The following is a 27,329-nucleotide window of genomic DNA, read 5'->3' as shown; positions in this document are numbered from 1 at the left end:
TTATATTTGGAAAACCCTGAGAAATCAACAACACAGCTACTTGAGCTAATAAATTTATCAAAGTAGCAGGATACAAGATTAATGCACATAAGTCAGTAATATTCCTATACATTAGAAATGACCTAACTGAAGAGACACTCAAGAAAAAGATTCCATTCTCCATAGCAACTAAAAAAATCAAGTACCTAGGAATAAACTTAACCAAGGATGCAAAAGACCTATACATAGAAAATTATATAGCTTTACTAAAAGAAATACAAGGGAACCTAAAAAGATGGAAAAATATTCCGTGTTCATGGATAGGAAGGCTAATGTTGTTAAGATGTCAATTGTACCCAAACTCATCTACATATTCAATGTGACTTCCAATCAAAATTCCAACAACCTGCTTTGCAGACTTTGAAAAGCTAGTAATCAAATTTATTTGGAAGGGAAAGATGCCTTGAATTGCTAAAAACTTTCTAAAAAAGAAAAACGAAGTGGGAGGACTTACACTTCCTGACTTTTAAGTTTACTATAAAGCCACAGTAGTCAAAACAGCATGGTGTTGGCAGAAAGATAGACATATTGATCAATGCAATCAAATTGAGAATTCGGAAACAGACCCCCAGATCTACAGTACACTGATCTCTGACAAGGCCCCAAAACCCACTGAACTGGGACATAACAGTCTCTTAAACAAATGGGGCTGGGAGAACTGGATATCCATATTCAAAAGAATGAAAGAGGACCCCTACCCCACACCCTCCACAATAATTAACTCAAAGTGGATCAAAGACCTCTATGTAAGAGACAGTACCATAAAACTCCTAGAAGATAATATAGGGAAACATCTTCAAGACCTTGTTTTAGGAGGTTGCTTCTTAGACCTCACACCCAAAGCACAAGCAAAGAAAGGAAAAACAGATAAATGGGAACTCCTCAAAATTAAAGCTTCTGTACCTCAAAAGAATTTGTCAAAATGGTGACGAGACAGCCAACTCAATAGGAAAAATATTTGGAAACCATGTGTGATGGTTAGGTTCATGTGTCAACTTGGCCAGGTGATAGTACCCATTCATCTCGTCAAGCAAGCACTGGCCTAACAATTGCTGTGAGGACGTTTGTAGCTGGCTAATAAACCAACAGGCTGGTTTATTAAACTATCAGTTAATTGGCTGCAGCTGTGACTGATGACTCACCGAAGGGCGTGTCTTCCGCAATGATAGAATACAATTGGCTGGATTTAATCCAATTAATCAGCTGAAGACTTATAAGTGAGACAGATAGAGGACCTTCACTTCTTCTTCAGCTGCCCAGCAAAGCATTTCCTGAGGAGTTCATCAAAGTTGCTGGTTCATCTCCTGAGGTGTTCATCGAACATGTTTGTCTAAGATCCCAGTTCATTGCCTGAGGAGTTCGTCGAAGTTGCCAGTTCGTTTCCTGAGGAGTTTGTCGGACATCTTCCTTGGAGTTGTCAGTTTGCTGACTGCCCTACAGAATTTGGACTTGTGCATACCCACAGTTGCGTGAGTCACTTTTATAAATTTTATAGTCATAGATACCTCTCATTGATTGTTTCACTAGAGAACCCTAACTAATACACCATGTATCTGATAAAAGACTGATATCTTGCATGTATAAAGAAATCCTTCAACTCAATGACAATAGTAAAAACAACCCAATTATAAAATGGGCAAAAGATATGAAAAGACATTTCTCTGAAGAGGAAATACAAACGGCTAAAAAACACTTGAAAAAAATGTTCAACTTCACTAGCTAATAGGGAGATGCAAATTAACACAATGAGATATCATTTCACACCAATTACAATGGCTGCCATTAAACAAACAGGAAACTACAAATACTGAAGAGGATGTGGAGAAATTGGAACTCTTATTCATTGCTGGTGGGACTGTGTAATGGTACTGCCACTCTGGAAGTCAGTGTGGTGGTTCCTTAGAAAACTAGATACCGAGTTACCCTTCCATCCAGCAATTTCACTTCTTGGTATATACCCAAAAGACCAGAAAGCAGTGACACAAACCGATATGTGCATACTGATGTTCACAGCAGCATTATTCACAATTGCCAAGAAATGGAAACAATCCAAATGTCCTTCAACAGATGAGTGAATAAACAAAATGTGGTATATACATGATGGAGTTCTACGCAGCAATAAAAAGGAACGAGGTCATGAAACATATAATATAGATATACCCTGAAGACATAATGCTGAGTGAAATAAGCCAGGTATAAAAAGATAGAGATTGTATGTTACCACTAATGTGAACTCCGTGAAAAATGTAAAATAAATGTTTTCTATTCTGGAATGTAGGGGACCTAGCAATAGACAGCAACTAGTGAAGGGGGAACAATAATCTAAGACAAGAACAAATAAGTTATGAAGGGTAATCTTAATGTTATGGGAATGCTCAGGAATGATTTATGGTTTTTTAATTTTAAGGGGTTATGGTACGAACATGTTGGAAGCAATGTAGTTATTTTAGGTTGTTTTTCTTATTCTTTTGTTTGGGTTTTGCTTGAAATTTTTTTATTGCTTGTTTTTAAATTTTTTGATAAATAAAGTTTTAAAAAAATAAAGGAATTGGAACCCTCACACATTGCTAGTGTGAATGTAAAATGGTGCAGCCTTTGTGGAAAACAGTTTGGAGTTCCGCAAAAAGTTAGTTAAACATAAAGTTATCATATGAGCTGGCAATTTTACTTCTAGGTATCCGAAAGAACTGAAAACAGGGACTCAAACAGATACTTGTATACCAATGTTCATAGTAGCATTATTCACAATAGCCAAAAAGTGGAAACAGCCCAAATGTCCATCAACTGATAAATGGATAAACAAAATGTGGCATATCCACACAATGGAATGTTATTAAGCCATAAAAAGTAGTGAAGTTCTGTTCCATACTACAACATGGATGAATTATGAAACATATGCTAAGGGAAATAAGCAAGACACAAAAGGACAAATAATTGTATGATTCCACTTATATGAAATATCTAGAATAAGCAAATCCCAAAGAGACAGAAAGTAGATTAGTGGTTTCCAAGGGTTGGGGGGAAGAGAGGGAGAGGGTAATAGGAAGTGACTGCTAATGGGTACAGTATTTGTTTTGGGGTGATAAAAATATTCTGGAATTAGAGAGTGGTGATGATTGTACAACTTTGTACATACAGTAAACACTACTGAACTATATAATCTAAAATGGTGAATTTTATGACATTTTAATCATATCAATTTAAAAAACACAATACTTTGAATATGAGCCCAGATGTGTGTATCTCGAAGCAAATATACCAAAACGTTAAAGGTGTCAAATGTTTCATACAGCCGAGTATCCCTGGGTCGTATGACTATGATATGGCTATTTTTTACTTTCTTTTTCATACACTTCAGTTTCAGCAAAATTTTCTGTAACAAACCTTAATTAGTTTTATAATAAGAAAAATTATTTTAAAATTAAACATTAAGAAGTATCATAAGATAGCAATGTTGACAGTAGTAATAACAGTCAGCAAAGTTTTGATACTTCTGAAGAGCCCCCTTAAGTACTTCTGGGGCATCAGCCAAGGGGCACACAAGTGTCACACAAGGACACTGTGACCGTAGGTTAAGCAGGAGAGTTTGTGCAATGAAACTACTGACAATTGGTAAAATGTAAATAAAAGGCAGAATTAGGGTTCTAGTCAAAGATTTTATTCAATTATGGTCTTTATGCTGACAGAAAATAATTGCTTAAAATTCTAATTTCTCTGTTGGAATTTTCTGAGGCACCATGGCATTCATTTATTTAATAGACAGGGTTTTTTGTTTGTTTGTTCCTCTTTAATGAAGTTTTTTAGCAACAATTATGCTCCCTCCAAAGGGTAAATAAAAATCAAATATTACCTAGAACTCTCTCATTTTAAACTGACAGTACTATAGCCAGAAAATAATTATAAAATTTTGTGATACACAACTTTTAGTGTTTTATACTGATCTTAGAAATAAAGTAAAAAAGATTAGCTGTAAGGGTTAGAGATAAAAAAAAAAAAACAACTAAGCTCTTCACTCTACCTAGGCTTGCTATAAAGACAAATTATGCAGATGTAATTACTGACATTAAAAGTATTAGCATTTATTTCTCATTAGATCCCTTCCTGATAATTATTTCCCTCCAACATTCAAATCCCCTCTCATTTAACTTCACTTATCATTTACAGGAAAGACTGTGATTTTAATTAAGAATATCCCACTGCCTAGATGTCTTGGTTTTACTTTATCCCACTATCCGGATAACTTTGTTTTAAAAAAATGAATAGTACTCAGTTTTCAAAGTTTTTACCATAAATGTTAATCTAAATTTTAATGCCACATTTTGTAAACAACTTTCATTCAAACAAAACTTAAGTATCCTGTCTTGTGATAAATCACAGTATCCCTCTGGTTTGAAATATTCAATATGTCATGTTTCCTTTACTTTCTTATTCAATAAATATTTTTGAGCACAACTAAATCTATGTGTACCCCCACAGCATCTGGAAATATATATAAAGCAGAAAATAATGCAGCAAATTTATAGCTAGAGACTAATAATACAAGTAAGACACTTTTATCATTACCTCCAATAGCATAGACCATCCCTCCCAAAACTGCCACTCCTAGCCCAGATCGAGCCTGATGAAGTGAAGACACAGCAGTCCAGTACTGGCTAAAGGTGTCAAAACGTTCTACACAGCTGAGGGCTCTGCTATCACTCCAGCGACCACCCTGCAACCGAGTATATCCACCTGAACAAAGGAAAGAAAAGAGATACACAGCAAATCCTTGTTAAATAGAGAAATGGTAGTAATGAGAAGAATCTAGCCCTCTACATGTAAACATTCAGTATAAATACTTCATATCAAGAAGTAAATGCTTTAGAGCCTATCATATATATATATATATTCTTAAATGTGCCAAGTCCTGAAAAAATTATGGCTTAAATACAATAAGGAGGTTAACCACAGTTATTATAATATACTAAGACAAAATACAAATCTAGTAGTTGGTTAACAGTGTCTAGTTAGGAAGTTGCATTATGACTTCTATTAGTGTCTTTTTTAATTAGAAATAATGGGTTGAAATCCTTGTTTGACTGCATATCCTATCAGTAAAGTTTTAGCATGTACCCGAAAGTTGTATATTTATTTATGTACTACGGTATATATAGAATTATACACATAATATATACATATATCACACACAAATTATTAGTTATATTATCTATACATTATTTTTATAAAAATCACATTACATATATAAATCTGGACAATCTGTCAATCTGTTTATTAAATGTCTATAAGGTTTAATGTTCTTTAAAATAAAAGTTAAAAGAAGTTTTAATATATTCATCTTATACTCCTAAGGACTGTCCTGAATCACCACACTTTGGAGACCACTGGTCCTTATTGTCCCTAAGGACCTTCTAAGACACTGAACATTTCAAAACTTTGGGGTTTGTTTTCTTTCATTTTTCACTAGAATTCAAATTTTTAAATTTAAAGCAGCAATTTTTTAGTCCATTATTTGACAGAGCCCAGAGATAGCTACTTATTTGATATTTATTGTTCTGTGATCTAAGTAGCTATTTCTTTTTAGATGTGTTCACCATAATATATATAAATGCAATTTATAAATCTGTAACCTGTGTGTGAAATTAAATATGCTTATTTGGCACATCTGTAGTCTCACATGTAAAGTAATAACAACAAAATATTAAAAGGCTTTGATCCTGAAAATAAAGAAAATTTCTATTACTTTTTAAAAGGCTCTCACCTACTGCATATAGGTACTTCCTTGCTTTCTTCCGAGGTCGAACCTTAGATGTCTGCAGAAAACTACAAAATTTGTTCTCTTTGGGAGATTTGCACACCTCACAGTACTCTTTCAAAAGTGTTTGCAATGCAACTCGAAGATTAAAATCAGATACTCCTAAAGAAATGTTTAAAAAGACAATGTTTTAAGGAATTAAAGAATAATACTGAAAAGGCAACACTTCTAAAAAGATAATACACATCTAGCAATCTAGAAATAAAAACGCATCATAAAACAATGGTGTGTTTGTTTCCTATAGTAATGAATGTTATTTTTCTCACTGCTATGAAGAATTTACTTTCCTTAAATCCATCAAAAATTTGTTTTTAAAAACATGCTTCACAATATCCAATCTGAAAACACATGTATGAGGATTTCCAAATAAAGACAACAAAGCAAAACGTGATCACAATTACCTAATAAAATGAAGAAAAAAAAAAAAACCAAAAAGTCAAGCATTACTAGAGTACAAGTTACCAGAGGTAGTGGGGAGGGGGATTGGGGAGTTGATATATAATGGGTGCAGGGTTCCTGATAGGGTGATGGAAAAGTTAGGGTGATGATGGCAGCAAACATTGTGACCGTGATTAATGCCACTGAATTATAAGCTTGGAAGTGGTTGAGATGAACAATTTTACGTTGCATACATGTTACATAATTTTAAAAAGAGAAAGAGAGACTGAAGAGACAATGATCATTACATGATCCTGGAATGGATCTTATAATGAAGCAGTATATACCCAAAGGGACATTATTGGGTCAACTGAAAAATTTTGAATATAGACTATATGCTTCATATCAATTCTTTGAACTTGATAACTGTACTTAATGTGGTTACATAAGTGAATATCTTTCTTCTTAGGAAATATACATGGAAGTATAAAGTGTTCAAGGAGCACGATACATGCAATCTACTCTTGAATGATATAGCAAATGCGTAAATAATGTTAAAAGTTGGTAAACCTGGGTATCTGGACAGGAGGAATATTGCAGTTCTTGGTATTGATACTGTATTATTTTTTAACTACAGAAATTATTTCAAAATAAAAAATTTAAAAAGCCAATAGTTACAACTTAATAACAAAAAGGACATAAAATTATGTCATAAACTTTAAAAAATGATAGCCAAAGTAAGAAACAAAAGATTCTGGTAGAATGAGGACCATCTCCTAAGAGGGCCTTAAGTATGACTGGGTAAGTTGTACCATGCTTAAGGGTTCCTAGCTGAGGAGGTAAACTGGGTATGAAAATCAAATGGTGTTCTACTTGCTAAGCTATATGGCCTGGCACCTTCCTCAAGGGGGCACTCTTTTTAAATTTGCACAAAGGCACCAATTAGGTCAGCAAGAGACCGTCTCCTAGCTTTGTCCCTACTTACCAGAAGCAAAATTGAGGAAAGACCAATTAACAAAATCTTAAGAATTCTCACTAATAACAAACAATTTGGAGGGAAGTAGATTGAGGGGGTAAAGGGTAGCACTATGAAAAATCAAGGAACAAAACCACTAAAAGAAAAGTATTACATAACTTTTTGGGACTTAAGTAAAGACAGAAAGGATCACTGCAGTCTGCCATCTAATAAAGCACAGTGCTAGCCAAAGTCCACAGTAGCAGGATACTACATCTCTGTTGTAAGTAGGCCCTGTTATAAGATCAATAACAGGATCTCAGAAGACAGAGATCAAAGCCCAGGTCCCCAAGCAAGAACCTCAGCTTTAGTAGCTCTATTCTTCCACTAGCCTCATTCCTGAGGCTAGAAAGAAGTGGCAAGAATACAACACATACCCCTCAAATTTTAGACTGGAGAAAACAAACTAGTTATACTCGGGTACAAATGGTGTCAAGGAGAATTAGCTTTTACATTATCAGAACAAACAGGTCTAAACAGAGTTGCTTATGTTAAGCATGAGCAAGATATCTATTAAAATACATCCCAGGAAAAAAAGAAGAGAAAGAAATTGAAGAATTCAGTCTAGAAGAAAACATAACCCACAAACAGAAATAAACTCCCCATGAGTGCTTCACACAATAGAATTACTTAAAAATTAAATCCTATAAAACAAGAGCTCAAAGACAGAATGAGATGAAAAGGAAACCATATTGCTAAGGAAACAAAGTGAGAACTGAGACCACGGATATAATAAATAGCTTAGAAACAGTAAAACACATTAGATATGACTGAAAATCAAATCTACAAAAAATAGATACTAAGGAAAAAATCTATACATTTCACACAACATAATTCAGATATTTCAGTTAAGATTTTTGCTCCATCTCTGAATTTTCTGATATTCTCATTATTTTCCTAAATAAATTCCCTAAGTATGACAAAAAAGAAAGTTTCAAAGTTGAAAAATATTAAAGTTGTGTTTCTAAAAAATCCTCAGGGGAAGATGGAAGGACAAGGAGTTGCAGGACTCACTTCTCTCGCCAAAACAGCTAATGGACAGGCAGAAACTGTCTCAAACAAGTGTTCTGGGGCTCCAGAGACCAGGGGAGCACTGCACAGTATCCAGAGAAGAGCACAACTAAGAGACGGAAACTGAGGTGAAAATCTGTGACTATCTCATGTGGCCGAGACTCCTGGGGCCCATCCCCCTGCCCTCGAGGCAAGCAATTTCCGGAGGGTATGATCCCTGCCTGGCAGGCTGCTGCAGACTGGGAGGTGTGCAGAAGGCCTTTTCCTCAAGAACAGAGGGAAACATAACCCAGTAATGAGCAGGCTATTAGCCAGCAAATTTAAACTGCTCAGTCCTGGTGCTTTAGCCCATCCCAAACAGGCAACGTCCACACCACTGTTTCCACCGGAGTCAGACAGGGAATCACCGCAGTGCTAAAAATACCCTGCCTTCTTACGGCTGCAAGGAATAGGTTGCAAAAAAGGGCCATCTGCTTGACAGGCCAGGAAAATGCATCCTTGGGGAACTGAAATAAAGGCTTCTTGGTGTCTTTCTGGACCCTCCCACCAAGACCCTTTGGAATTGGTGTGCACCCACAGTGTGAGCCCCTGACACTGTTTTGGCTGGGAAATAATGGTGAACCAAGGGTCAAAGAAGAGCCTTAACACAAACCAATCAACAAAATCCCAGACAAGAGAGAAAAACCAACATTCAGAATAACCTGATCAAGATAATCCAATGCCCAGATATCAGCAAAAAATTACAAGCCATACTAAGAAACAGGAAAATATGGTCCAATCAAAGGAACAAATTAAAAAATCAGGGGAGAAAGAGAATTTGGAACAACTAATCAAAAACATTCAAACACATCTTCTAAACCAATTCAAGGAGATAAAGGAAAACATGATAAAAGAGATAAATGATATTAAGAAGATGCTGGGTGAGCATAAAGAAATATTTGAAAGCATGCAAAGAAAAACAATAGAACTTATGAGAATGAAAGGCACAATAGACGAGATTAAATATGCTAGAGGCATGTAACAACATATTTGAACAGATAGAAGGACTGGGAAGACAGGACAACCAAAACTGAAGAAAGAAAATAACAGCAAGAGAAAAGAATGGAAAAATTTGAGCAGGGTCTTAGGGAATTGAATGACAGCATGAAGCGCACAAACATATGCATCATGGGTATACTAGAAGGAGAAGAGAAGAGAAAGAGGACAGAAAGAATATTTGAGGAAATAATGGCCCAAAATTTCCCAACTCTTATGAAAGACATAATATACATACCCAAGAAGCAAAACGTACTCCAAACAGTAAATCCAAATAGACCTACTCTGAGACATATACCAACGAGACTATCAACTGCCAAAGACAAAGAGAGAATTTTGAAAGCAACAAGAGAAAAGCAATCCATCACATACAAGGGAAAGTCAATGAGACTAAAGTGCCAATTTCTCATCAGAAACTCTGGAGAAGGCAGTGGTATGATATTTAAGATACTGAAAGAGAAAAACTTCCAACCAAGAATTCTTTATCTGGCAAAACTGTTCTTCAAAAACAAGGGAGAGTTTAAAATATTCAGTGATAAACAGAAGCTGAAATGGTTTGTTAACAAGAGATCTGCTCTACAAGAAATACTAAATGGAGTTCTGCAGGCTGAAAGGAAAATACATGCGAGAAAGGCTTGCAGGAGAGTACAGAAATGAAGATTATCAGTAAAGGTAACTGAAGTGAAAGGCTGGAAAGTGATATTTCATCAAACAATGACAAGAAACGAGCTGGGATAGCTATACTAATATCAGACAAAGTAGACATTAAATGCAAAAATGTTATAAGAGACAAAGGACATTATATATTAATAAAAGAGGCAATCTACCAAGAAGAAATAACAATTATAAATATTCATGTACCTAACCTGAGTGCCCCCAAATACATGAGGCAAACATGGACAGCACTGAAGGGAGAAATAGAAACCCCTAAAATAATAGTAGGAGACTTCAATATACCAGTCTCATCCACAGATAGAACAACTAGACAAGAGATCAATAAGGAAACAGAGAACTTGAACAACATGATAAGTGAACTAGACCTAACAGATACATACAGAACATTGCACCCCAAAAGGCAGGATATACGTTCTTCTCAAGTACTCATTGATCATTCTCCAAAACAGACTACATGTTGGGTAACAAAACAAGTCTCAATACATTAAAAAGAGTGAAATTATACAAAGCACTTTCTCTGATCATAACGGAATGAAGCTGGATATCAATAATAGGCAGAGAACTGGAAAATTCAAATATATGAAGGTCAAACAACACACTCTTAAATAATCAGTGGGTCAAAGAAGAAATTGCAAGAGAAATCAGTAAATATCTCAAGACAAATGAAAATGAGAACACAACATATCAAAACTTATGGGATGGAGCAAAGACAGTGATGAGAGGGAAATGTATAGCCCAAAAGGACTACATTAAAATGGAAGAAAGAGCTAAAATCAAAGACTGAACTGCACACCTAGAAGAACTAGAAAAAGAAGAGAAAGCTAATCCCAAAGCAAGCAGAAGGAAAGAAATAACAAGGATCAGAGCAGAAATAAATGAAATTGAGTACAAAAACAAAACAAAACAAAACAAAAAACAATAAAGAGAATCAACAAAACCAAAAGTTGGTTCTTTAAAAGAAGATCAATAAAATTGGCAAAACCTTAGCTAGACTGACAAAGAAAAAGAGAAGATGGAAATAAACAGAATCAGAAATGAGCGAGGGGACATTACTACTGACCCCAGAGAAATTAGAAAGATCATAACAGGATACTATGAACAACTATATACCAATATATTAGACAACTTAGATGAAATGGACAATTTCCTAGAAAACATGAACAACCTACATTGACTCTAGAAGAAATAGAAGATCACAACAAACCATCACAAGTAAAGAGATTGAATCAGTCATCAAAAACCTACCATCAAAGAAAAGTCCAGGACCAGATGACATCACTGGTGAATTCCATCAATCATTCCAAGAAGAATTAATACCAATCCTGCTCAAACTCTTCCAAAAAACTGAAGAGGATGGAATACCTAACTCATTCTATGAAGCCAACATCACCCTAATACCCAAGTCAGATAAAGATACTCCAAGAAAACTACAGATAAAGCTCTCTAATGAATATAGATGCAAAAATCCTCAACAAAATACTTGCAAATTGAATCCAACAGCACATTAAAAGAAGTATACACCATGAACAAGTGGGTTTTATTCCAGGTATGCAAGGGAATCAATTAATATATGCAAGAAAATCAATTAATATAATACACCACATTAACAAATTGAGATGGAAAAACCACATGATCACATCAATCGACACAGAAAAGGCATGTGACAAAATCCAGCATCCTTTCTTGATAAAAATGCTTCAAAAGACAGGAATAGAAGGAAACTTTCTCAACGTGATAAAGGGCATATATGAAAAACCCACAGGTAACATCGTACTCAATAGTAAAAGACCAAAAGCTTTCCCTCCAAGATCTAGAACAAGATAAGGATGCCTACTGTCACCACTGTTATTCAACATTGTGCTAGAAGTTCTAGCTAGAGGAATTAGGCAAGAAAAAGAAATAAAAGGCATTCAAATTGGAAAGGAAGAAATAAAATTTTCACTATTTTCAGATGACATATTATATTTAGAAAGTTCAGAAAAACATCTACTACAAAGCTACTAGAGCAAATAAATGAGTTCAGCAAAGTGGCAGGATATAAGATGAACAAGCAAAAATCAGTAGTGTTTCTATACACTAGTAAAGAGCAATCTGAGATGGAAATCAAGAAAAAAATTCCATTTACAATACCATCTAAAAGAACCAAATATCTTGGAATAAATTGAACCAAGGATGTAAAGGACCTGTATTGCTATAGAAATGTTTATATATATATATATCCAAGGACATTCCATGTTCATGGATTAGAAGACTGTGCCAGTTTGAATATATTGTGTCCCCCAAATGCCATTATCTTTGATGAAATCTTATGTGGGCAGACATTATCAGTGTTGATTAGATTGTAATTCTTTGAGTGTTTCTTTGGAATGCGCCCCACCCAGCTGTGGGTGATGACTGATTGGGTAATTTTCATGGAGGTGTTGCTCCGCCCATTTGGGGTGGGTCTAAGTTGATCAGTGGAGCCATATAAATGAGATGACATAACAGAAAGAACTCAGTGCAGCTGTGAGTGATGTCTGAAGAGGAGCCACAGCCAAGAGGGACACTTTGAAGAAAGCACAGGAGCTGCAGATGAGAGATAGTTTGAAGATGACTCTTGCTCCAGAGAAGCTAAGAGAGGACAAATACCCCAAGTGCAACTAAGAGTGACATTTTTGAGGAACTGCAGCCTAGAGAGGAACGTCCTGGGAGAAAGCCAGTTTGAAACCAAAACTTGGAGCACATGCTGGCCACGTGCCTTCCCAGCTAATAGAGGTTTTCCGGACACCACTGGCCATCCTCCAGTGAAGGTACTTGATTGCTGATGTGTTACCTTGGACACCTTATGGCCTTAAGACTGTAACTGTGTAACCAAATAAACCCCCTTTTATAAAAGCCAATCCATCTCTGGTGTTTTGCATTCCAGCAGCATTAGGAAACTAGAACAAAGACTAAATATTATTAAGATGTTAATTCTACCGAAATTGATTTACAGAATCAACATAATCCCAATCAAACTTCTAAAAGTCTACTTTGAAGAAATGGAGAAGCCAAATGTCAACTTTATTTAGAAGGGTAAAGGGCCCCAAAGAGCCAAAAACATCTGGAAAAAGAAAAACGAAGTTGGAGGACTAACAATTCCTGACTTTGAAGTACATTATAAAGCTACAGTGATCAAAATATTATGGTACTGGAGAAAACCTAAGATGGCGGCTAGGTGAGACAGGGCAAAAAAACACCTCCGTAAAAAATACTAGATAAAAACCACAAAATGACCCAGAACACCATTTCCAGCATAGCACCAGCCAGACAAGGTCTGCTAAATCCACAGGGATGTGCATGTGGTGAAACCAGGAGACCGCATTCTGAAACGAGTGAGTGAGCCAGCTGACAGCTGAAAGTCCAGCGGCCACGCTGTGGTGTGGAGAAACAGTGGGCTGGTGTTTGGAGATGGACTAGTTCTTTAAAAAAAAAACCAAAAACCTGGGAGCAGCTGCAGATAAGACAGGGAGAGCTGTGCAGAGAAGCATGGCGAGAGCGGGCTGCGCTAATGCCTCGGTGTCTGGTGTGGAGGATACCCCTTCCCACACCTGCTGCTGATTGTCTCCAGACCAGGGGAGCAGAGGGGAGCCAAAAGAAGAAAAAAACTGCATTCCTTGCAGCCATCTCCCCAGCGGGCAGGGGACGCTCCTGCGCGGGGCTGGACCCACAGCCCAGAGCCGCGCCAAGAAACCCAGTGTGACAGCGAGTTTTTCCCGCAGCACTGCACACATGCCACAATATCAGCCGTAGACAGTGGCTTTTAATGCACCCACGGCTGATTGTCCCGGAGCTGGGAGGGTGGAGCTGTGTGAAAAGGGGGAAGTTAATGTGTCCCATTCAACCATCTTTGAAGCGGGCTGGGAGCACCCCTGCACGAACTGGTGACCCAGGGCTTCCCTGGCAGGCCGGCGTGCACTTGTGATGTGGCGCGGCCTTCCCTCAGCAGAGGTCCTGGAAGAGCACAGCTGGGAAGGGGGAATCACTCGGAAATTCCAGGGACCCTATGTGAATAGCAAGGGCTTGTGGGTCAGCAGCAGAGGCAATCTGTGGAAAGACTGAAATGAAGGCTTAAGCTCCTGCAACAGCCTTAAATCTCTGGGAACCCCAGGGAGGTTTGATTAGCAAAGCTGCCCTGTCTCCCTAACCACCCAGACACACGCTCCACATTCAGGGCAGACAGCACCAACAACACACCCAAACTTGGTGCACCAATTGGACCCCAGCCTCCTCGAGGACCACAGAACACACCACAAAGACAAAGTTGGGGAGAACTGACTTGAGGGGAATAGGTGACTCACGCATGCCATCTGCTGGTTAGTTAGAGAAAGTGTACACCACCAAGCTGCAGTTCTGACAAATTAGGGATCAAAAAAAGCAAATGCCAAGAGGCCAAAAACAATAGAAAATCTTAAAGCATCTGATAAAACCAGACAATATGGAAAACCCAAACCCAAACACCCAAATCAAAAGATCAGAAGACACACAGTATTTGGCACAATTAATCAAAGAACTACAGACAGGCAACAAGAGCATGGCACAGGATATAAAGGACATAAAGAAGACCCTAGAAGAGCATAAAGAAGAAATTGCAAGAGTAAAAAAAAAAAAAATAGAAGATCTTATGGAAATAAAAGAAACTGTTGGTCAAATTAAAAAGACTCTGGATACTCATAATATAAGATTAGAGGAAGATGGACAACAACTCAGCCTCCTCGAGGACCACAAACAGAAAATGAAAGAACAAAAGAAAGAATGGGGAAAAAATTGAAAAAATCAAAATGGATCTCAGGGATATGATAGATAAAATAAAAAGTCCAAATTTAAGACTCATTGGTGTCCCAGAAGAGGAAGAGAAAGGTAAAGGTCTAGAAAGAGTATTCAAAGAAATTGTTGGGGAAAACTTCCCAAACCTTCTACACAATATAAATACACAAAGCATCAGTGCCCAGCAAACTCCAAATAGAATAAATCCAAATAAACCCACTCCAAGACATATTCTGATCAGACTCTCAAATACTGAAGAAAAGGGGCAAGTTCTGAAAGCAGCAAGAGAAAAGTAATACACCACATACAAAGGAAACAACATAAGACTAAGTAGTGACTACTCAGTGGCGACCATGGAGGTGAGAAGGCAGTGACATGACATATTTAAAATTCTGAGAGAGAAAAATTTCCAACCAAGAATACTTTATTCAGCAAAACTCTACTGCAAATTTGAGGGAGAGCTTAAATTTTTCACAGACAAACAAACGCTGAGAGATTTTGCTCATAAAAGACCTGCACTACTTCAGATACTAAAGGGAGCCCTACTGACAGAGAAACAAAGAAAGGAGAGAGAGATATAGAGAATTTTAACAGACATATATAGAACATTATATCCTAGGTCACCAGGACACACATTCTTCTCTAGTGATCACGGATCTTTCTCCAGAATGGACCGTATGCTGGGACATAAAAACAAGCCTCAATTAATTAAAAAAAAATTAATTTGTTCAAAGCACATTCTCTGACCACAGTGGAACAGAAATAGAAGTCAATAACCATCAGAGACTTGGAGAAATCACAAACACCTGGAGGGTAAAAATGAGGGGGAGATGAAAACATTCCCAGATAATCAAAAGCTGAGGGACTTCATCACCAGTAATCAGTCCTGTAAGAAATGCTAAAGGTTGTTGAGCAGGCTGAAAGAAAGGGACACTAAACAATTGACTGAAACTGCATGAAGAAATAAAGATTTCCAGTAAATATAAATACCAATACTACTGTATTTTTTATTTGTAACGCCACTATTTACTTCCTACAGGATCTAAAATACACAAACTGTAATGATAAATCAGTGGTTTTGGACTCAATGTAAAATATGTAATTTTTGACAAGAACTACATAAAGGTGGGGGAATGAGGAAGTATAGGAACATAGTTTATGTATCATATTGAAGTTAAGTTGGTATCAAAGAAAAACAAGATTGTTATAGATTTAAGATGTTAAATTTAAGCCCCACGGTAAATACAAAGAAAGTATCAGAGAATATGACCATAGAGATGAAAAGTAGAGTAGGGGTTCCAAGAAGTGGGGGAAGGGGCAATGGGGAGTTAAGAAATGAGTGCAGGGTTTCTGTTTGGGGTGAAGGGAAACTTCTAGAAATGGATGGTGGGGAGGTGACAGCATTACAACATTCTAAATGTGATTAATCCCACTAATGCAATGCTAGGGAGGGGATGGAATGGGAAGATTTAGGCTGTATATATGTTTCCACAATTGAAAAAAAAAAAAACAAAACCAGTCTAAATAGATGACAATTAAATGCCAAGGATGATCCTGGATGGGATCTGAGGATGGAGGAGAGGAGGCTCAAAGGAACACAGATGGGACATAAGGGGAAAAAAAAGGAAATATAGAATGTAAGCTTTGTATCAATGTTGAATTTCTTCAATTTCTTAGCTGCGCTTAATGGGATTGCATAAAAGAATATTCTTGTCCATGGGAAAGGTATATATGAATTATATTGTTTGTTCAAAGATGTGTGCAGCTTGCTCTCATATGTTCAGAGGACAGAGCAATAGATGATGGATGATAGATAAGGAGGGAGGGAGGGAGGGAGGGAAAGAAAGAAATGGTGGTGTGACAGGATGTTAAAAGTGAGGTGGTAGATCGGGGTATTGGGGGAGGGGGGTCAGGGTATGCTGGAGTTCTATGTATGGGGTTTGTACTGTTTTTGCAACTCTTCCTGTAAGTTTGAATTTATTTCAAAATAAAATTTCTTAAAATATATATATATATATATATATTATGGTACTGGCATAAAGAGACACATTGATCAATGAAACCAAATTGAGAGTTCAGAACAGATCCATACATTTATGTTCCATTTATCTTTGACAAGGCTGCCAAGTCCACTCAACTGAGATAGAAAAGTCTCTTCAACAAATGGTGCTGGGAGAACTGGATATCCATATTCAAAAGAATGAAAGAGGACCCCTGTCTGCCACCTGATACAAAAAATAACTTAAAATGGATCAAAGACCTAAATATAGGAGCCAGTACCATAAAACTCCTAAAAGAAAATGTAGGGAAGCATCTTCAAGATCTTGTGGTAGGCAATGGTTTCTTAGACCTCACATCCAAAGCACAAGCAATGAAAGAAAAAATAGATAAATGCAACCTTATAAAAACTGAATACTTTTGTGCTTCAAAGGACTTTGTCAAAAAGGTAAAAAGGCAGTCTACTCAATGGGAGCAAATATTTGAAAACCACATATCCAATGAAGATTTAACATCTAGAACATATAAAGAAATCCTATAACCCAATAATAAAGACAAACAACCCAATTTGAAAATGGGCAACACTTGCCAGGTAAACTCACTGCCCTCTTCCCTACGTGGGACACAGCACCCAGGAGTGTAAATCTCCCTGGCAACACAGGACATGATTCCTGGGGATGAGCCTGGACCTGGCTCACAAAGAGTGACTTTTGATTGTGAAAACCTTGTGGCTCACACTCCCTTTATCCAGTGTATGTACAGATGAGCAGAAAAATGGGGACAAAAATTAAATGAAAAATAGGGTGGCACAGGGGGGATGGAATGTTTTAGGTGCTCTTTTTTACTTTTATTTTTATTATTATTTTTTGAAGTAATGAAAATGTTCAAAATTTTATTGTGGTGATGAATGCACAACTATATGACGGTACTGTGAACAACTGATTGTACAGTGTGGATGACTGTATGTATGTGAATATATCTCAATAAACCTGAATTTTTTAAAAAATGGGCAAAAGATTTGAATAGACATTTTTCCAAACATGAAATACAGATAGCTAAAACATACATAAAAAGATGTTCAACATCACTATGAGGGAAATGCAAATCAAAATCACAATGAGATATCATTTCACACCTACTAGAATGGCCACTATTAAACAAACAGAAAACTACAAGTTTTGGAGAAGAAGTGGAGAAAAAGAAACACTTATTCACTGCTGGAGGGTATGCAAAATGGTATGGCCTTTGTGGAAGACAGTGTGGTGGTTCCTCAACAAACTAAGTATAGAACTGCCATATGATCCAGTAATCCCACTATAGGTATACACCTAGAAGAACTGAAAGCAGAGACATAAACAGACATTTGCACATGGATGTTCACAGAGGCATTATTCACAATTGCCAAAACACGGAAGCAACCCAAATGTCCATCAACCAATGAATGGATAAACAAAATGTGGTATATACATATGATGGAATATTATTCAGTTGTAAGAAGGAATGAAGTCATGATGCATGCGACAACATGAATGAACCTGGAGGACATTATGCTGGGTGAAATAAGCCAGACACAAAAGGACAGAAATGGGTGTGATCTCACTAATAGGAACTAAATATAATGGGCAAACTCATGCTGTTAATATCTAGAATATAGGTTACCTGAAGATAGAATGAGGTTAGAGAATGGGGAGCTGATGCTTAATTTGTGGAGAATTTTTATAAAGTTGATTGTAAATGTTTGGAAATGGATAGAGGTGATGGTATCACATTATTGCGAGTGTAAAAACAGGTGGTGAATCATGTGTCTGATTGTGGTTGAAAGGGTAAGTTTAGAGTCATGTATGTCGCTAGAAGGAAAGCTAGAGGATGAAATATGGTACTGTATAACATAGTGAACCCTGTTGTGGACCACTAGGGGGTTAATAGTACAAACATAAGAATGTTCTTCCGTGAACTAGAACAAATGTATGTCACTAATACATGATGTTAATAACAGGTGGTATACGGGAAAAAAAATACACCTAAGACAAATTATGGACTGTATTTAACAGTAATAATATTCTTCGATCAATTGTAACAAAATTACCAGACAATGCTAAGTGTCAATCATAAAGGGGTATAAGGTGTATGGGTTTTTTCTTTTTGGAGCAATGAAACTGTTCTAAAATTGACTGTGGTAATGAAAGTACAACTCTGTGATTATACTGAGAACCACTGATTGTAAACATTGGATGGATTGAATGACGTGTGAATAAAACTGCTTTTCTAAAATATCCTCGGTTTACTTCTTCCTTGACTCCTTGCAGTTTTTATTCCAGTTTTAGGTGATAATTATTGGGTATAGTTAATACTAGTGCTACATTTGAATACTATAGGAAAACATGCCCCAATTTCAGGGAAACCTTCCTTTCCTCCTAGTAAAGGAACTGTCTTCTAGCAAACTGTATCTGCTGCACTTGGGAAAAGCCAACTCAACTATGAAAGCCTTTGTCCCATTCTTAAATTCCCCCCTAAATTTTAGATATTTTAATACACAGTAAAACCATTTGTAATTTAGCCACATGCTAGTGTTTCAGTGCATAACAGGAGTTAAAGCTTCAAATCTTGAAGCTAGGTCAAAAGTTGCTTTTTAAAATAAATTTCAATATTACAATTTTTCAAATATAAAGATAAAAACTATTTCACAACATTGAAAAGTATTTTCTGAAAGAACTCCAGAATCTAAAGATCATTCAAAGGTCATGATATTTTATCAATATAAAATTCATTTTATAATGAGAAGACTCAGATTTACTGAGTTTTGTTTTTATTTTTAGCATATGCATTTTCCTCAAACATTAACTTTTGTTGAATTTTTCTTTCATATTTTATTCAAATAATTAATACTGTCAACAGTAGCATTACTATGCTCACTGTCAATAATTTTATCCATAACACTAATCTCCCTTAGTATTTAATCTCAAGAAAGGTACGCAAGGATTGGATTAAAATAATGAATAGAAATATTATAAACATCACTGTCCCCCCAGAAAACATAATAAATGTCTGCTATTGAATTGAAAAATGAAAACAGTATATCACATCTCAGAGAAAAAGGTCACTGGACAACTAAATGACTAATTTAATATATAGCAAAAGTTACCTTCTATATACTTTAGAAGCCTCTGAGGAGGTAACAAAGGGAATCGAATTGGGTCTAGCACTTCCACCACGTGTTTTCTTCTATTTCCCAGATCTTTCAAAATCCATTGCATGGCAGCTAAGAAGACCTGGTATTCGTCTTCAACGCTAAGCTCTTCACTTCGCAGAATTTTGATCAGCTGGTCTTTTGTAAGTGCCAGGAACTCTTCCCCATTATGAACCTCCAAGAAATGGACATGAATATAGTTTTCTGTGAATTCCAAAAGATCATGGCAGGCAATTTGCTCAGAGAACTGAAAGATCCCAATGCAGTTCAGTGGATCAATTTGTCCTTTCAGAAAGTCACAGCAAAGATTAACAACTTCAGTCAACTGCAGCATGTCTGCTGCAACAATCAACTCCTGGACATTATTCACACCTATGTTTACTATACCTGGGGAAGTAGGGAGACACAAGTGCCATTAAAGTAAAAACAAACACTTGACTTAGATTCAAAAAGCATCATAGTTGATTCCACTGATAACATATGTTTAGAAAACAGATAGATGTTAAATAAAAAGGCAACAAAAGACTTGTGAAAAGAGTACAAAATTTAAATGATGATACTTAACATTTATGGAACACTTAGAGTGAACTAGACACAGTAGTAATTGCTTTATATACTCCTTTAATCCTCACTGCAACCCCATAAGGTATTCTTATATTAAGGAAACAGAATCAGAAAGTTTAAGTAACTTGTCCCCAAGTCACGTGGTTAAGCAAGTTTGAGGAAAGGGATTGACAAAGTCCATGCTTTTAATATGAGGTTATATACATCTAACATTTACTGAGGCATTGGAGAGTAAGACATGGTCCCTATATTGAATTATGATAAAGTACTATACATACGCTGATTTTTAACATTAGGTATAACCAAAGTCTATATAAAATGAAAGATTATTAAATATTTAACATTTAAGTAACTATATATACTGCTCTCTGTCCAGAGGGCTTCAAATTCATATGTTTATACAACTTTGGGAGGATATCAAATAGCCAATTATATTTAGGAGGAATAAAACCACTACAATTCTCCTACCAATAAGGGTAAACTCTCCATTCAATTTCATACCTTCTCTTTATCCCTTTTATAATACTCACTGTATTAAAAATTTGTCTAAAGTTTGGATTTCCCTTAGATTTATAGTCTGTTATGGCATGACTTCTCCATATTCCCAATGCCTACTACATATCAGGTGCCCCCCAAAATTTCTTTAAGTGAATGAACAGCCAAAGAGATTATGGTGAAAGGAAGAATATGGGTTTCCCAAAAGTATAACCAATGAAATTTATCATGGGATTAAATGGTAGGTGGCTGCAGAGAAAACTGAGATAAGATTTATTTTGAATGAAATGAGAATTCACTACAAATTTGGAGAAGATAAAATCATGAATTGTGATATGAGGGGCTGATTGACTGCTCTTGGATAATGCCAAGAGTTTCTTGACAGTAATAAAAATAATGTCCCAAAATTAATAAGGCTTTAGAATTACAAAGCAATTTTACATTTATTAAAAATTTTCTCACTGAATCTTCATTTGAATTATTAAGTGCTACTATCCCTACTTGATAAATGAAGAAAAACAGGCTCATACAAGCTAATTCTTATTTTGTAAGTACCTAATCTGCATTACCCATAAAGTTCTATGAAGGCAGAGATCATGTCTGTCCTGTTTACTGTCATATCCCCAATGCCTAGCAAAAATACATATATATATTCAATAAATACTTGTTGAAAGAATGAATGATTGGCTTAAGTTTAGTGTTAGCTAATTAGTAGCAGAGCTAGATCTCAACTCCAGGTAATTTGATTCCAAATGCAGTGTATAAAAATATAGGATGAGAAATATACATTAAGATCTATTAGAATTGTAAATGGTTAAAAAAGAATGTATGGATAAGTCCAAAGGAGAGATCAATAGAATAACAGGGTTTGCTGTCTACTACCCCTCCAAAATAGGAACATTTATAATGAAAATCAAATAACACGTTTTTTAAGAACTAATTGTGTATAAACCACAAAGTACCCAATATTCATTCTCCTTTTACCCTTACTAACAGAACTCTGAATTTGTTGTGGGTATCAACTGTGCCCTGCTGAAAATTACATTTCTCAGTTTCCCTTGCAGATAGGGGGTGAATTTTGGACTGAGTTTGGCCAACACAATATAGGCAGTTGTTGGGTGGGGTTACCAGAATAACTTAAAAGGAGGATGGACTTAGCTGGCAGGACCTTTTGCCTTTCCCCCTTCCACTGGCTGGAGCTTGTGATTGTGAGACTAGATGGTGGAGCAAAATATTTTAAGAATATTGGGATTAATGATATCATGAAACCACCATACCAGTAGGAATCGTTTTTGTGGAAAAATAAATAAACCCCTATCTTATTAAGCAAATTTAAATTTGTAAGAGCAGCCAAATGACAGTTTTAATTGTTATACCAATTTTAGCATTATATGTCAATTCTCTACCATGTTTTCTCCCCCAGATACACCAGTAGGTTTTATTTCTCTGGGTTTTACCACCTTTCATTTCTTTGATGAAAGTGCTAATCACCAGCAATGTGGTGTGCCATGAACATTCTCTTTCACTAAATATCTCGTTGCTACTGTCAGAAAGAGAGGCAAAACAGACAACTTGTGACATTTCTTCTGTTTTTATATACTGTAGTTCAACAATAATACCATGGATGAATCTGTAATCATTTACATTTTGCAGAATAAGAGAAGCAGCAGCAATTACAGAGCAGTTTAATCAGTTCACACAAGTCACTTTGAAAAGTGAAGTCAAAAACCCTTCAATGCTAGTTTGTACAGAAGTCAAGAGACAGAACTGCACTGCTTTCAGGAGATAAAAAGATAATCATTTTTATGATCCTCAAATTAAGTTATTGTTTTATGAAATACTCCAAAAAAGGAATTATGAAACAACAAAAAGAAAATAATCACCTTTTGTCATTTTCCATGTTTAAATACTATTCATTAAAAAACAATTATCAGTCCACATAATTATCTCCCACCAAGCAGTCCCTTAAGGAAATCATGGTGTATTCAAAAAATTGACCAAACAAACGTAGTCTTTGTTTTCAAACATTTTTTTTTTCTGATAATAAAAATAATATGTATTCACTGAAGAAAAAAAATTTAAGGCAGGAAAGTATAAAAATGAAAATGAAAAATCACACATTTTCCCATACATAGGTAGAGATACACAGTATCAAAATATTAGTGTATTTCTTTCAATTTTTTCTATGCATATTTATACTGCATATCACAAAAGATGTAAACTTTGTATATATTTTTGTATGCATTTTCTAATGCCTTTAAAACTCTTCAAAAATGTTTTTAAAATAAGTTTTGATCAAATAATATAGTTTATAAACATTTAGAGGAAAAGCAGAAAAAATAGAAAAACTAAGAATCTTCCATAATTCCATCACTTAGAGATTATTGTCAGTATTTCAGTCTCTCCCATGCCCCAAAACACAAAAAATATAATTTTACAGAATTGGGATCATATTTATATCTTGATTTTTAAAATGTAATATATTTTAAACATTCTTCTACAATAGTATATATTTCTTGAATCATTTGCAAGATCTAAATAATATTAATTATATATATCTGTACCATAATTTTTTAACCATATAACCTACTGTGGGACAATTAGATTGTATTCAATTATATGCTATTATAATGTTACAATAAACACACCTCTAATTTCTTAGGATTCCTAGAAAAGGAATACTGGATCAAAAGACACAAACTATTCAAAGGCTCCCAATAACATATTGCCAAATTACTTTCCATATAAGTTAGATTAATTTATATTCCCACAGCAGTGCATGAGTGACCGCTATCATTCTTCACTCAAAGCAACAGGCTCATTTAACATACCCGTGTAAATGAAATCTAGAAGTATCCGAAAGATTCGAGCTTCAATTCCTAGAATCTGTACAACATCTTTTGAGGACTCTTTCATTCCTCCAGTGAACAAAGCTGCAAAATAGGGACTACTGGCAGCTAAAACCAGCCGATGAACTTTAAAAGTTTCCTTCCCAACTTGCAGCTGCACATCACAGAAATGCTGCCCATTCCTCATTTTATTGATCTGAGCCAAGATGTGTTGAGCATGTTTATCTGATGGAAAAGGACTATCACCAGCCTTGGGACAGCCTTCATTAGCCATGATGATGACAGATTAATTAATTAAAAGGACAGATGCCCATAATCTGTCCCTACCCTGAAAAAGAAAATACAAGGACATTAAGCAACATGGTGTGTTTAACATGTCTTCCATTCATAGACATAAGAAATATTCCCTAGCTTCAAAGAGCTGACAATCTATTTAGGGACATAAAACATACATGAAACTGTGTGGTTCTATTTCTAATATGGATTCAGAGAAGAGAATAAGCAGTGAGGGCTAAAATAATTGGGGGATGCTTCACATAAGAAATGGCACCTGAACTGCTACTGAACAATAAATACTATTAAGGTATGAGGAGAGGGCATAAGTCCTTCTGGATGGAGTAAAGAAAATGAGGAGAGGAAGAAAAAAGTTTCTGTATACTGCAATAAGGAAGTACATACTGCAACCAAAATGAACTTCTAAAAAAAGCAACTATGATCTGTCCAACTGCCTGCTTAAAACTCTTCAGAGCCTTGCCTTAGCACATAAAGCCCTTCAAATCTCATGCCTATCTACCTATTTAGTCCCATCTCCTATACTCCTCTTTGAATGTAACACTACCAAAAACCCAACGACTTGCAGTACTCTAAAATTTTCTTTCATGCTACCTTCCCACCTTTTCCATCTGGATTTTCGTTGTCATTCAAGGCTCTGTTCAAGTATAACATTCTCCAGGAACACGTCCCTATCCCTCTCTCACCTGGATTTGGTACTTATCTTACCCCAAACTTAGCAATTATACAGCCCATATCACACACTATCCTGTCAAGAAATCCTGCTGAACTATCCCCTCTATATACACACTCTAAAAACTACTTGGAAGACAGTGTCTTAAGACTAGGGACTATCTTTCAAACTTTAGGGCATCCACGTCTCACAGATACTAGGTTATCAAAAGTTTGTGGAATGAATGAGTACAATGAGAAATATCAGTTTCATTTTAAAGCACCATTTGCTTTCCCACATATATGTCAACTCTAATTCTCACAATAATTAAGAGACAGAAAGAAAAGATTTTGTTATCCTAAATGAGAAATACAAAAGGGAATCTCAAAGTTTCCCCAAGGATACAGTGTTACTAATGACAGTCTCAGTATTTGAATTCAGATCTTCTTACTCTTAGCTTTTCCCACCATATCATATTGCATAGGAATTATTTGGCTGGATTATAGAGAAACGGCCTTGAAGTCCAAGCACAGAAATTTGGACCTGAAACTTTATAGGTTCCTGAAGAGAAAACATGACAATAGTTATGTTTAAGAACTGTTCTGGGGGACTTCAGGGGATGACCATGAAGTAACCATGTCCTAGAAAACAACGTGACGGCTTCAGCAATGATCATCAAAGAGACAAATTCATTATCTTCTGAATAAAGAAACCATGAGATTCAGTAATAGAAGAGTTAGAGGGGGAAATATAAGATGACTAAGGTCTTCTGGTTTAGGCATGAGGAGAATTGGTAATATGACTAACAGAAATGGTGTGGGCTGATATTAGAAAAATATAAGTTTATAGTATTCAAAGTCAAATTTATCAAAGTCAAAATAACTAAGCTGATTATCACAACTATCTAGGAATTAGGAAATTTTATTGACAGGTTCTAGGACAGCTGCCAAAACTTCACATCAGGATCTAAGGAATGTCAACATATTTCATTTAACTGGCATGTGAAAAAGCAGAGTCTATTCGTCTCTATTTAGAAATTTGACCTGCAGATATTATTAAACATGACATGGCTGTCAGGCTTTTTTTCTGTTTCAGCTTTCTTCCTGTCAGCAAATTTTGGACCCCAGAGGTGACTGTTTAATAACAAGGTACCTCATCTGCCCCCAACATCACGGCATCAAGCACAGCCACAAAATGCTGCTTCCTGCTCCAAGACTTCATTGATTTTTATTTTTTTTTTATTTATTTTTTTTATTATTATTTTTTTTAATCATCATTTTATTGAGATATATTCACATACCACGCAGTCATACAAAACAAATTGTACTTTCGATTGTTTACAGTACCATTACATAGTTGTACATTCATCACCTAAATCAATCCCTGACACCTTCATTAGCACACACACAAAAATAACAAGAATAATAATTACAGTGAAAAAGAGCAATTGAAGTAAAAAAGAACACTAGGTACCTTTGTCTGTTTGTTTGCTTCCCCTACTTTTCTACACATCCATCCATAAACTAGACAAAGTGGAGTTTGGTCCTTATGGCATTCCCAATCCCACTGTCACCCCTCATAAGCTACATTTTTATACAACTGTCCAAGACTTCATTGAATATCCAGTCTGGTACCAGACAGCAGAAATCCTAGCAGGCTACCACGCTTTTCAGTAGCTGCTGCTACTATCCCACTGCCAGTGGAACACGTCTTTCCATCAGGCGGCATGTGGTGTGACCATTATTTCCAAAGGGAAAGAAAACAATTCTGGGACATCACACAGGATTGTAAGGAACGTGCCTCGAGAGAACTAAATTTCAAAGGCCGATTATTAGAAAATGGTGGAGAACCCTGAAGAAGAGGACCTATGCTTGGTGGCTTTGAGTCCACTGCCGAGAGCATCTGGAAGCTACTTCAGCAAAGGATATCGGGAAGAATCTCAAGACTAGCGTCCAAAACAAAACAAAACAAAACAAAACAAAAAATGGAGGCTCTCTGTGCTTGAGCTGGAAGCTGCACCCGGAGAGCGATCCCTAAACTGCTGAGGGCGGATAAAGCTCCCGGATGGCGGGGAAGGCATCTCAGAGAGCTGAGGGGACAGCCGACTCGCCGAGAGGACAGTCGACAGGCCAGGAGCACCGCCTCGGGAGTGCCAGTGGGGGCGGGGAGTGGACGGGCAGAAGTAGTCAGGATCAGACAAAACGCCGGTAAGGGTGAAAACGCTCGGACCTACAGGGGGTGCCCGAGGCGGCAAGAGGGCAGACGAAGAGGGAACTGGTTCCAGAGGTTCCTCTTGCTCCTCTCCTCAGGCTACCCGGGTCGACGAGGAAATTCCCAACCCCATCACAGACATTCGTGCGACGAAAGCCTTTCTTACCCGCCGCCTTCCCTTCCCGCCGGTGCCTGCTCATGCCCTGCGCGCGCAGTTACGACCAGCACAGGCGCGAAGGGAGGCGGAGAAAAAGGTCGGTGCAGTTTCCGGGAGGTAGGAAACCAAGCCGAGTCTGGGGAAGAGGGCTTTTCGCTCTGGCTCTCGAGCCCGC

At 36.6% G+C, this 27,329-nt stretch overlaps 1 protein-coding gene across 5 annotated transcripts in view; it reads right to left on the bottom strand.

The window, feature by feature from the left end:
• LOC119527395 (intracisternal A particle-promoted polypeptide) overlaps positions 1-27,329 on the bottom strand; it is a 57,206-nt gene extending 29,877 nt beyond the window's left edge. For 2 of the 5 annotated variants that reach the window (XM_037827349.1, XM_037827350.1), the window contains exons 1-4: positions 23,826-24,171; positions 19,891-20,322; positions 5,798-5,953; positions 4,603-4,770 (exon numbers count right to left, since the gene is read on the bottom strand). In XM_037827349.1, coding sequence (XP_037683277.1) covers positions 4,603-4,770; positions 5,798-5,953; positions 19,891-20,322; positions 23,826-24,117 — 1,048 coding nt within the window. In that variant the 5' untranslated portion in view covers positions 24,118-24,171. Of the gene's footprint in view, positions 1-4,602; positions 4,771-5,797; positions 5,954-19,890; positions 20,323-23,825; positions 25,917-27,015 lie in introns of those variants that run through there. The other 3 variants (XM_037827346.1, XM_037827347.1, XM_037827348.1) reach the window with 3 other exon arrangements.

This window comes from Choloepus didactylus, chromosome 2, assembly GCF_015220235.1.
Source record: "Choloepus didactylus isolate mChoDid1 chromosome 2, mChoDid1.pri, whole genome shotgun sequence".
NCBI lineage: Eukaryota > Metazoa > Chordata > Mammalia > Pilosa > Megalonychidae > Choloepus > Choloepus didactylus.
The sequence above is the reverse complement of the archived record's forward strand: the minus strand, read 5'-3'. Positions and strand labels throughout refer to the sequence as shown.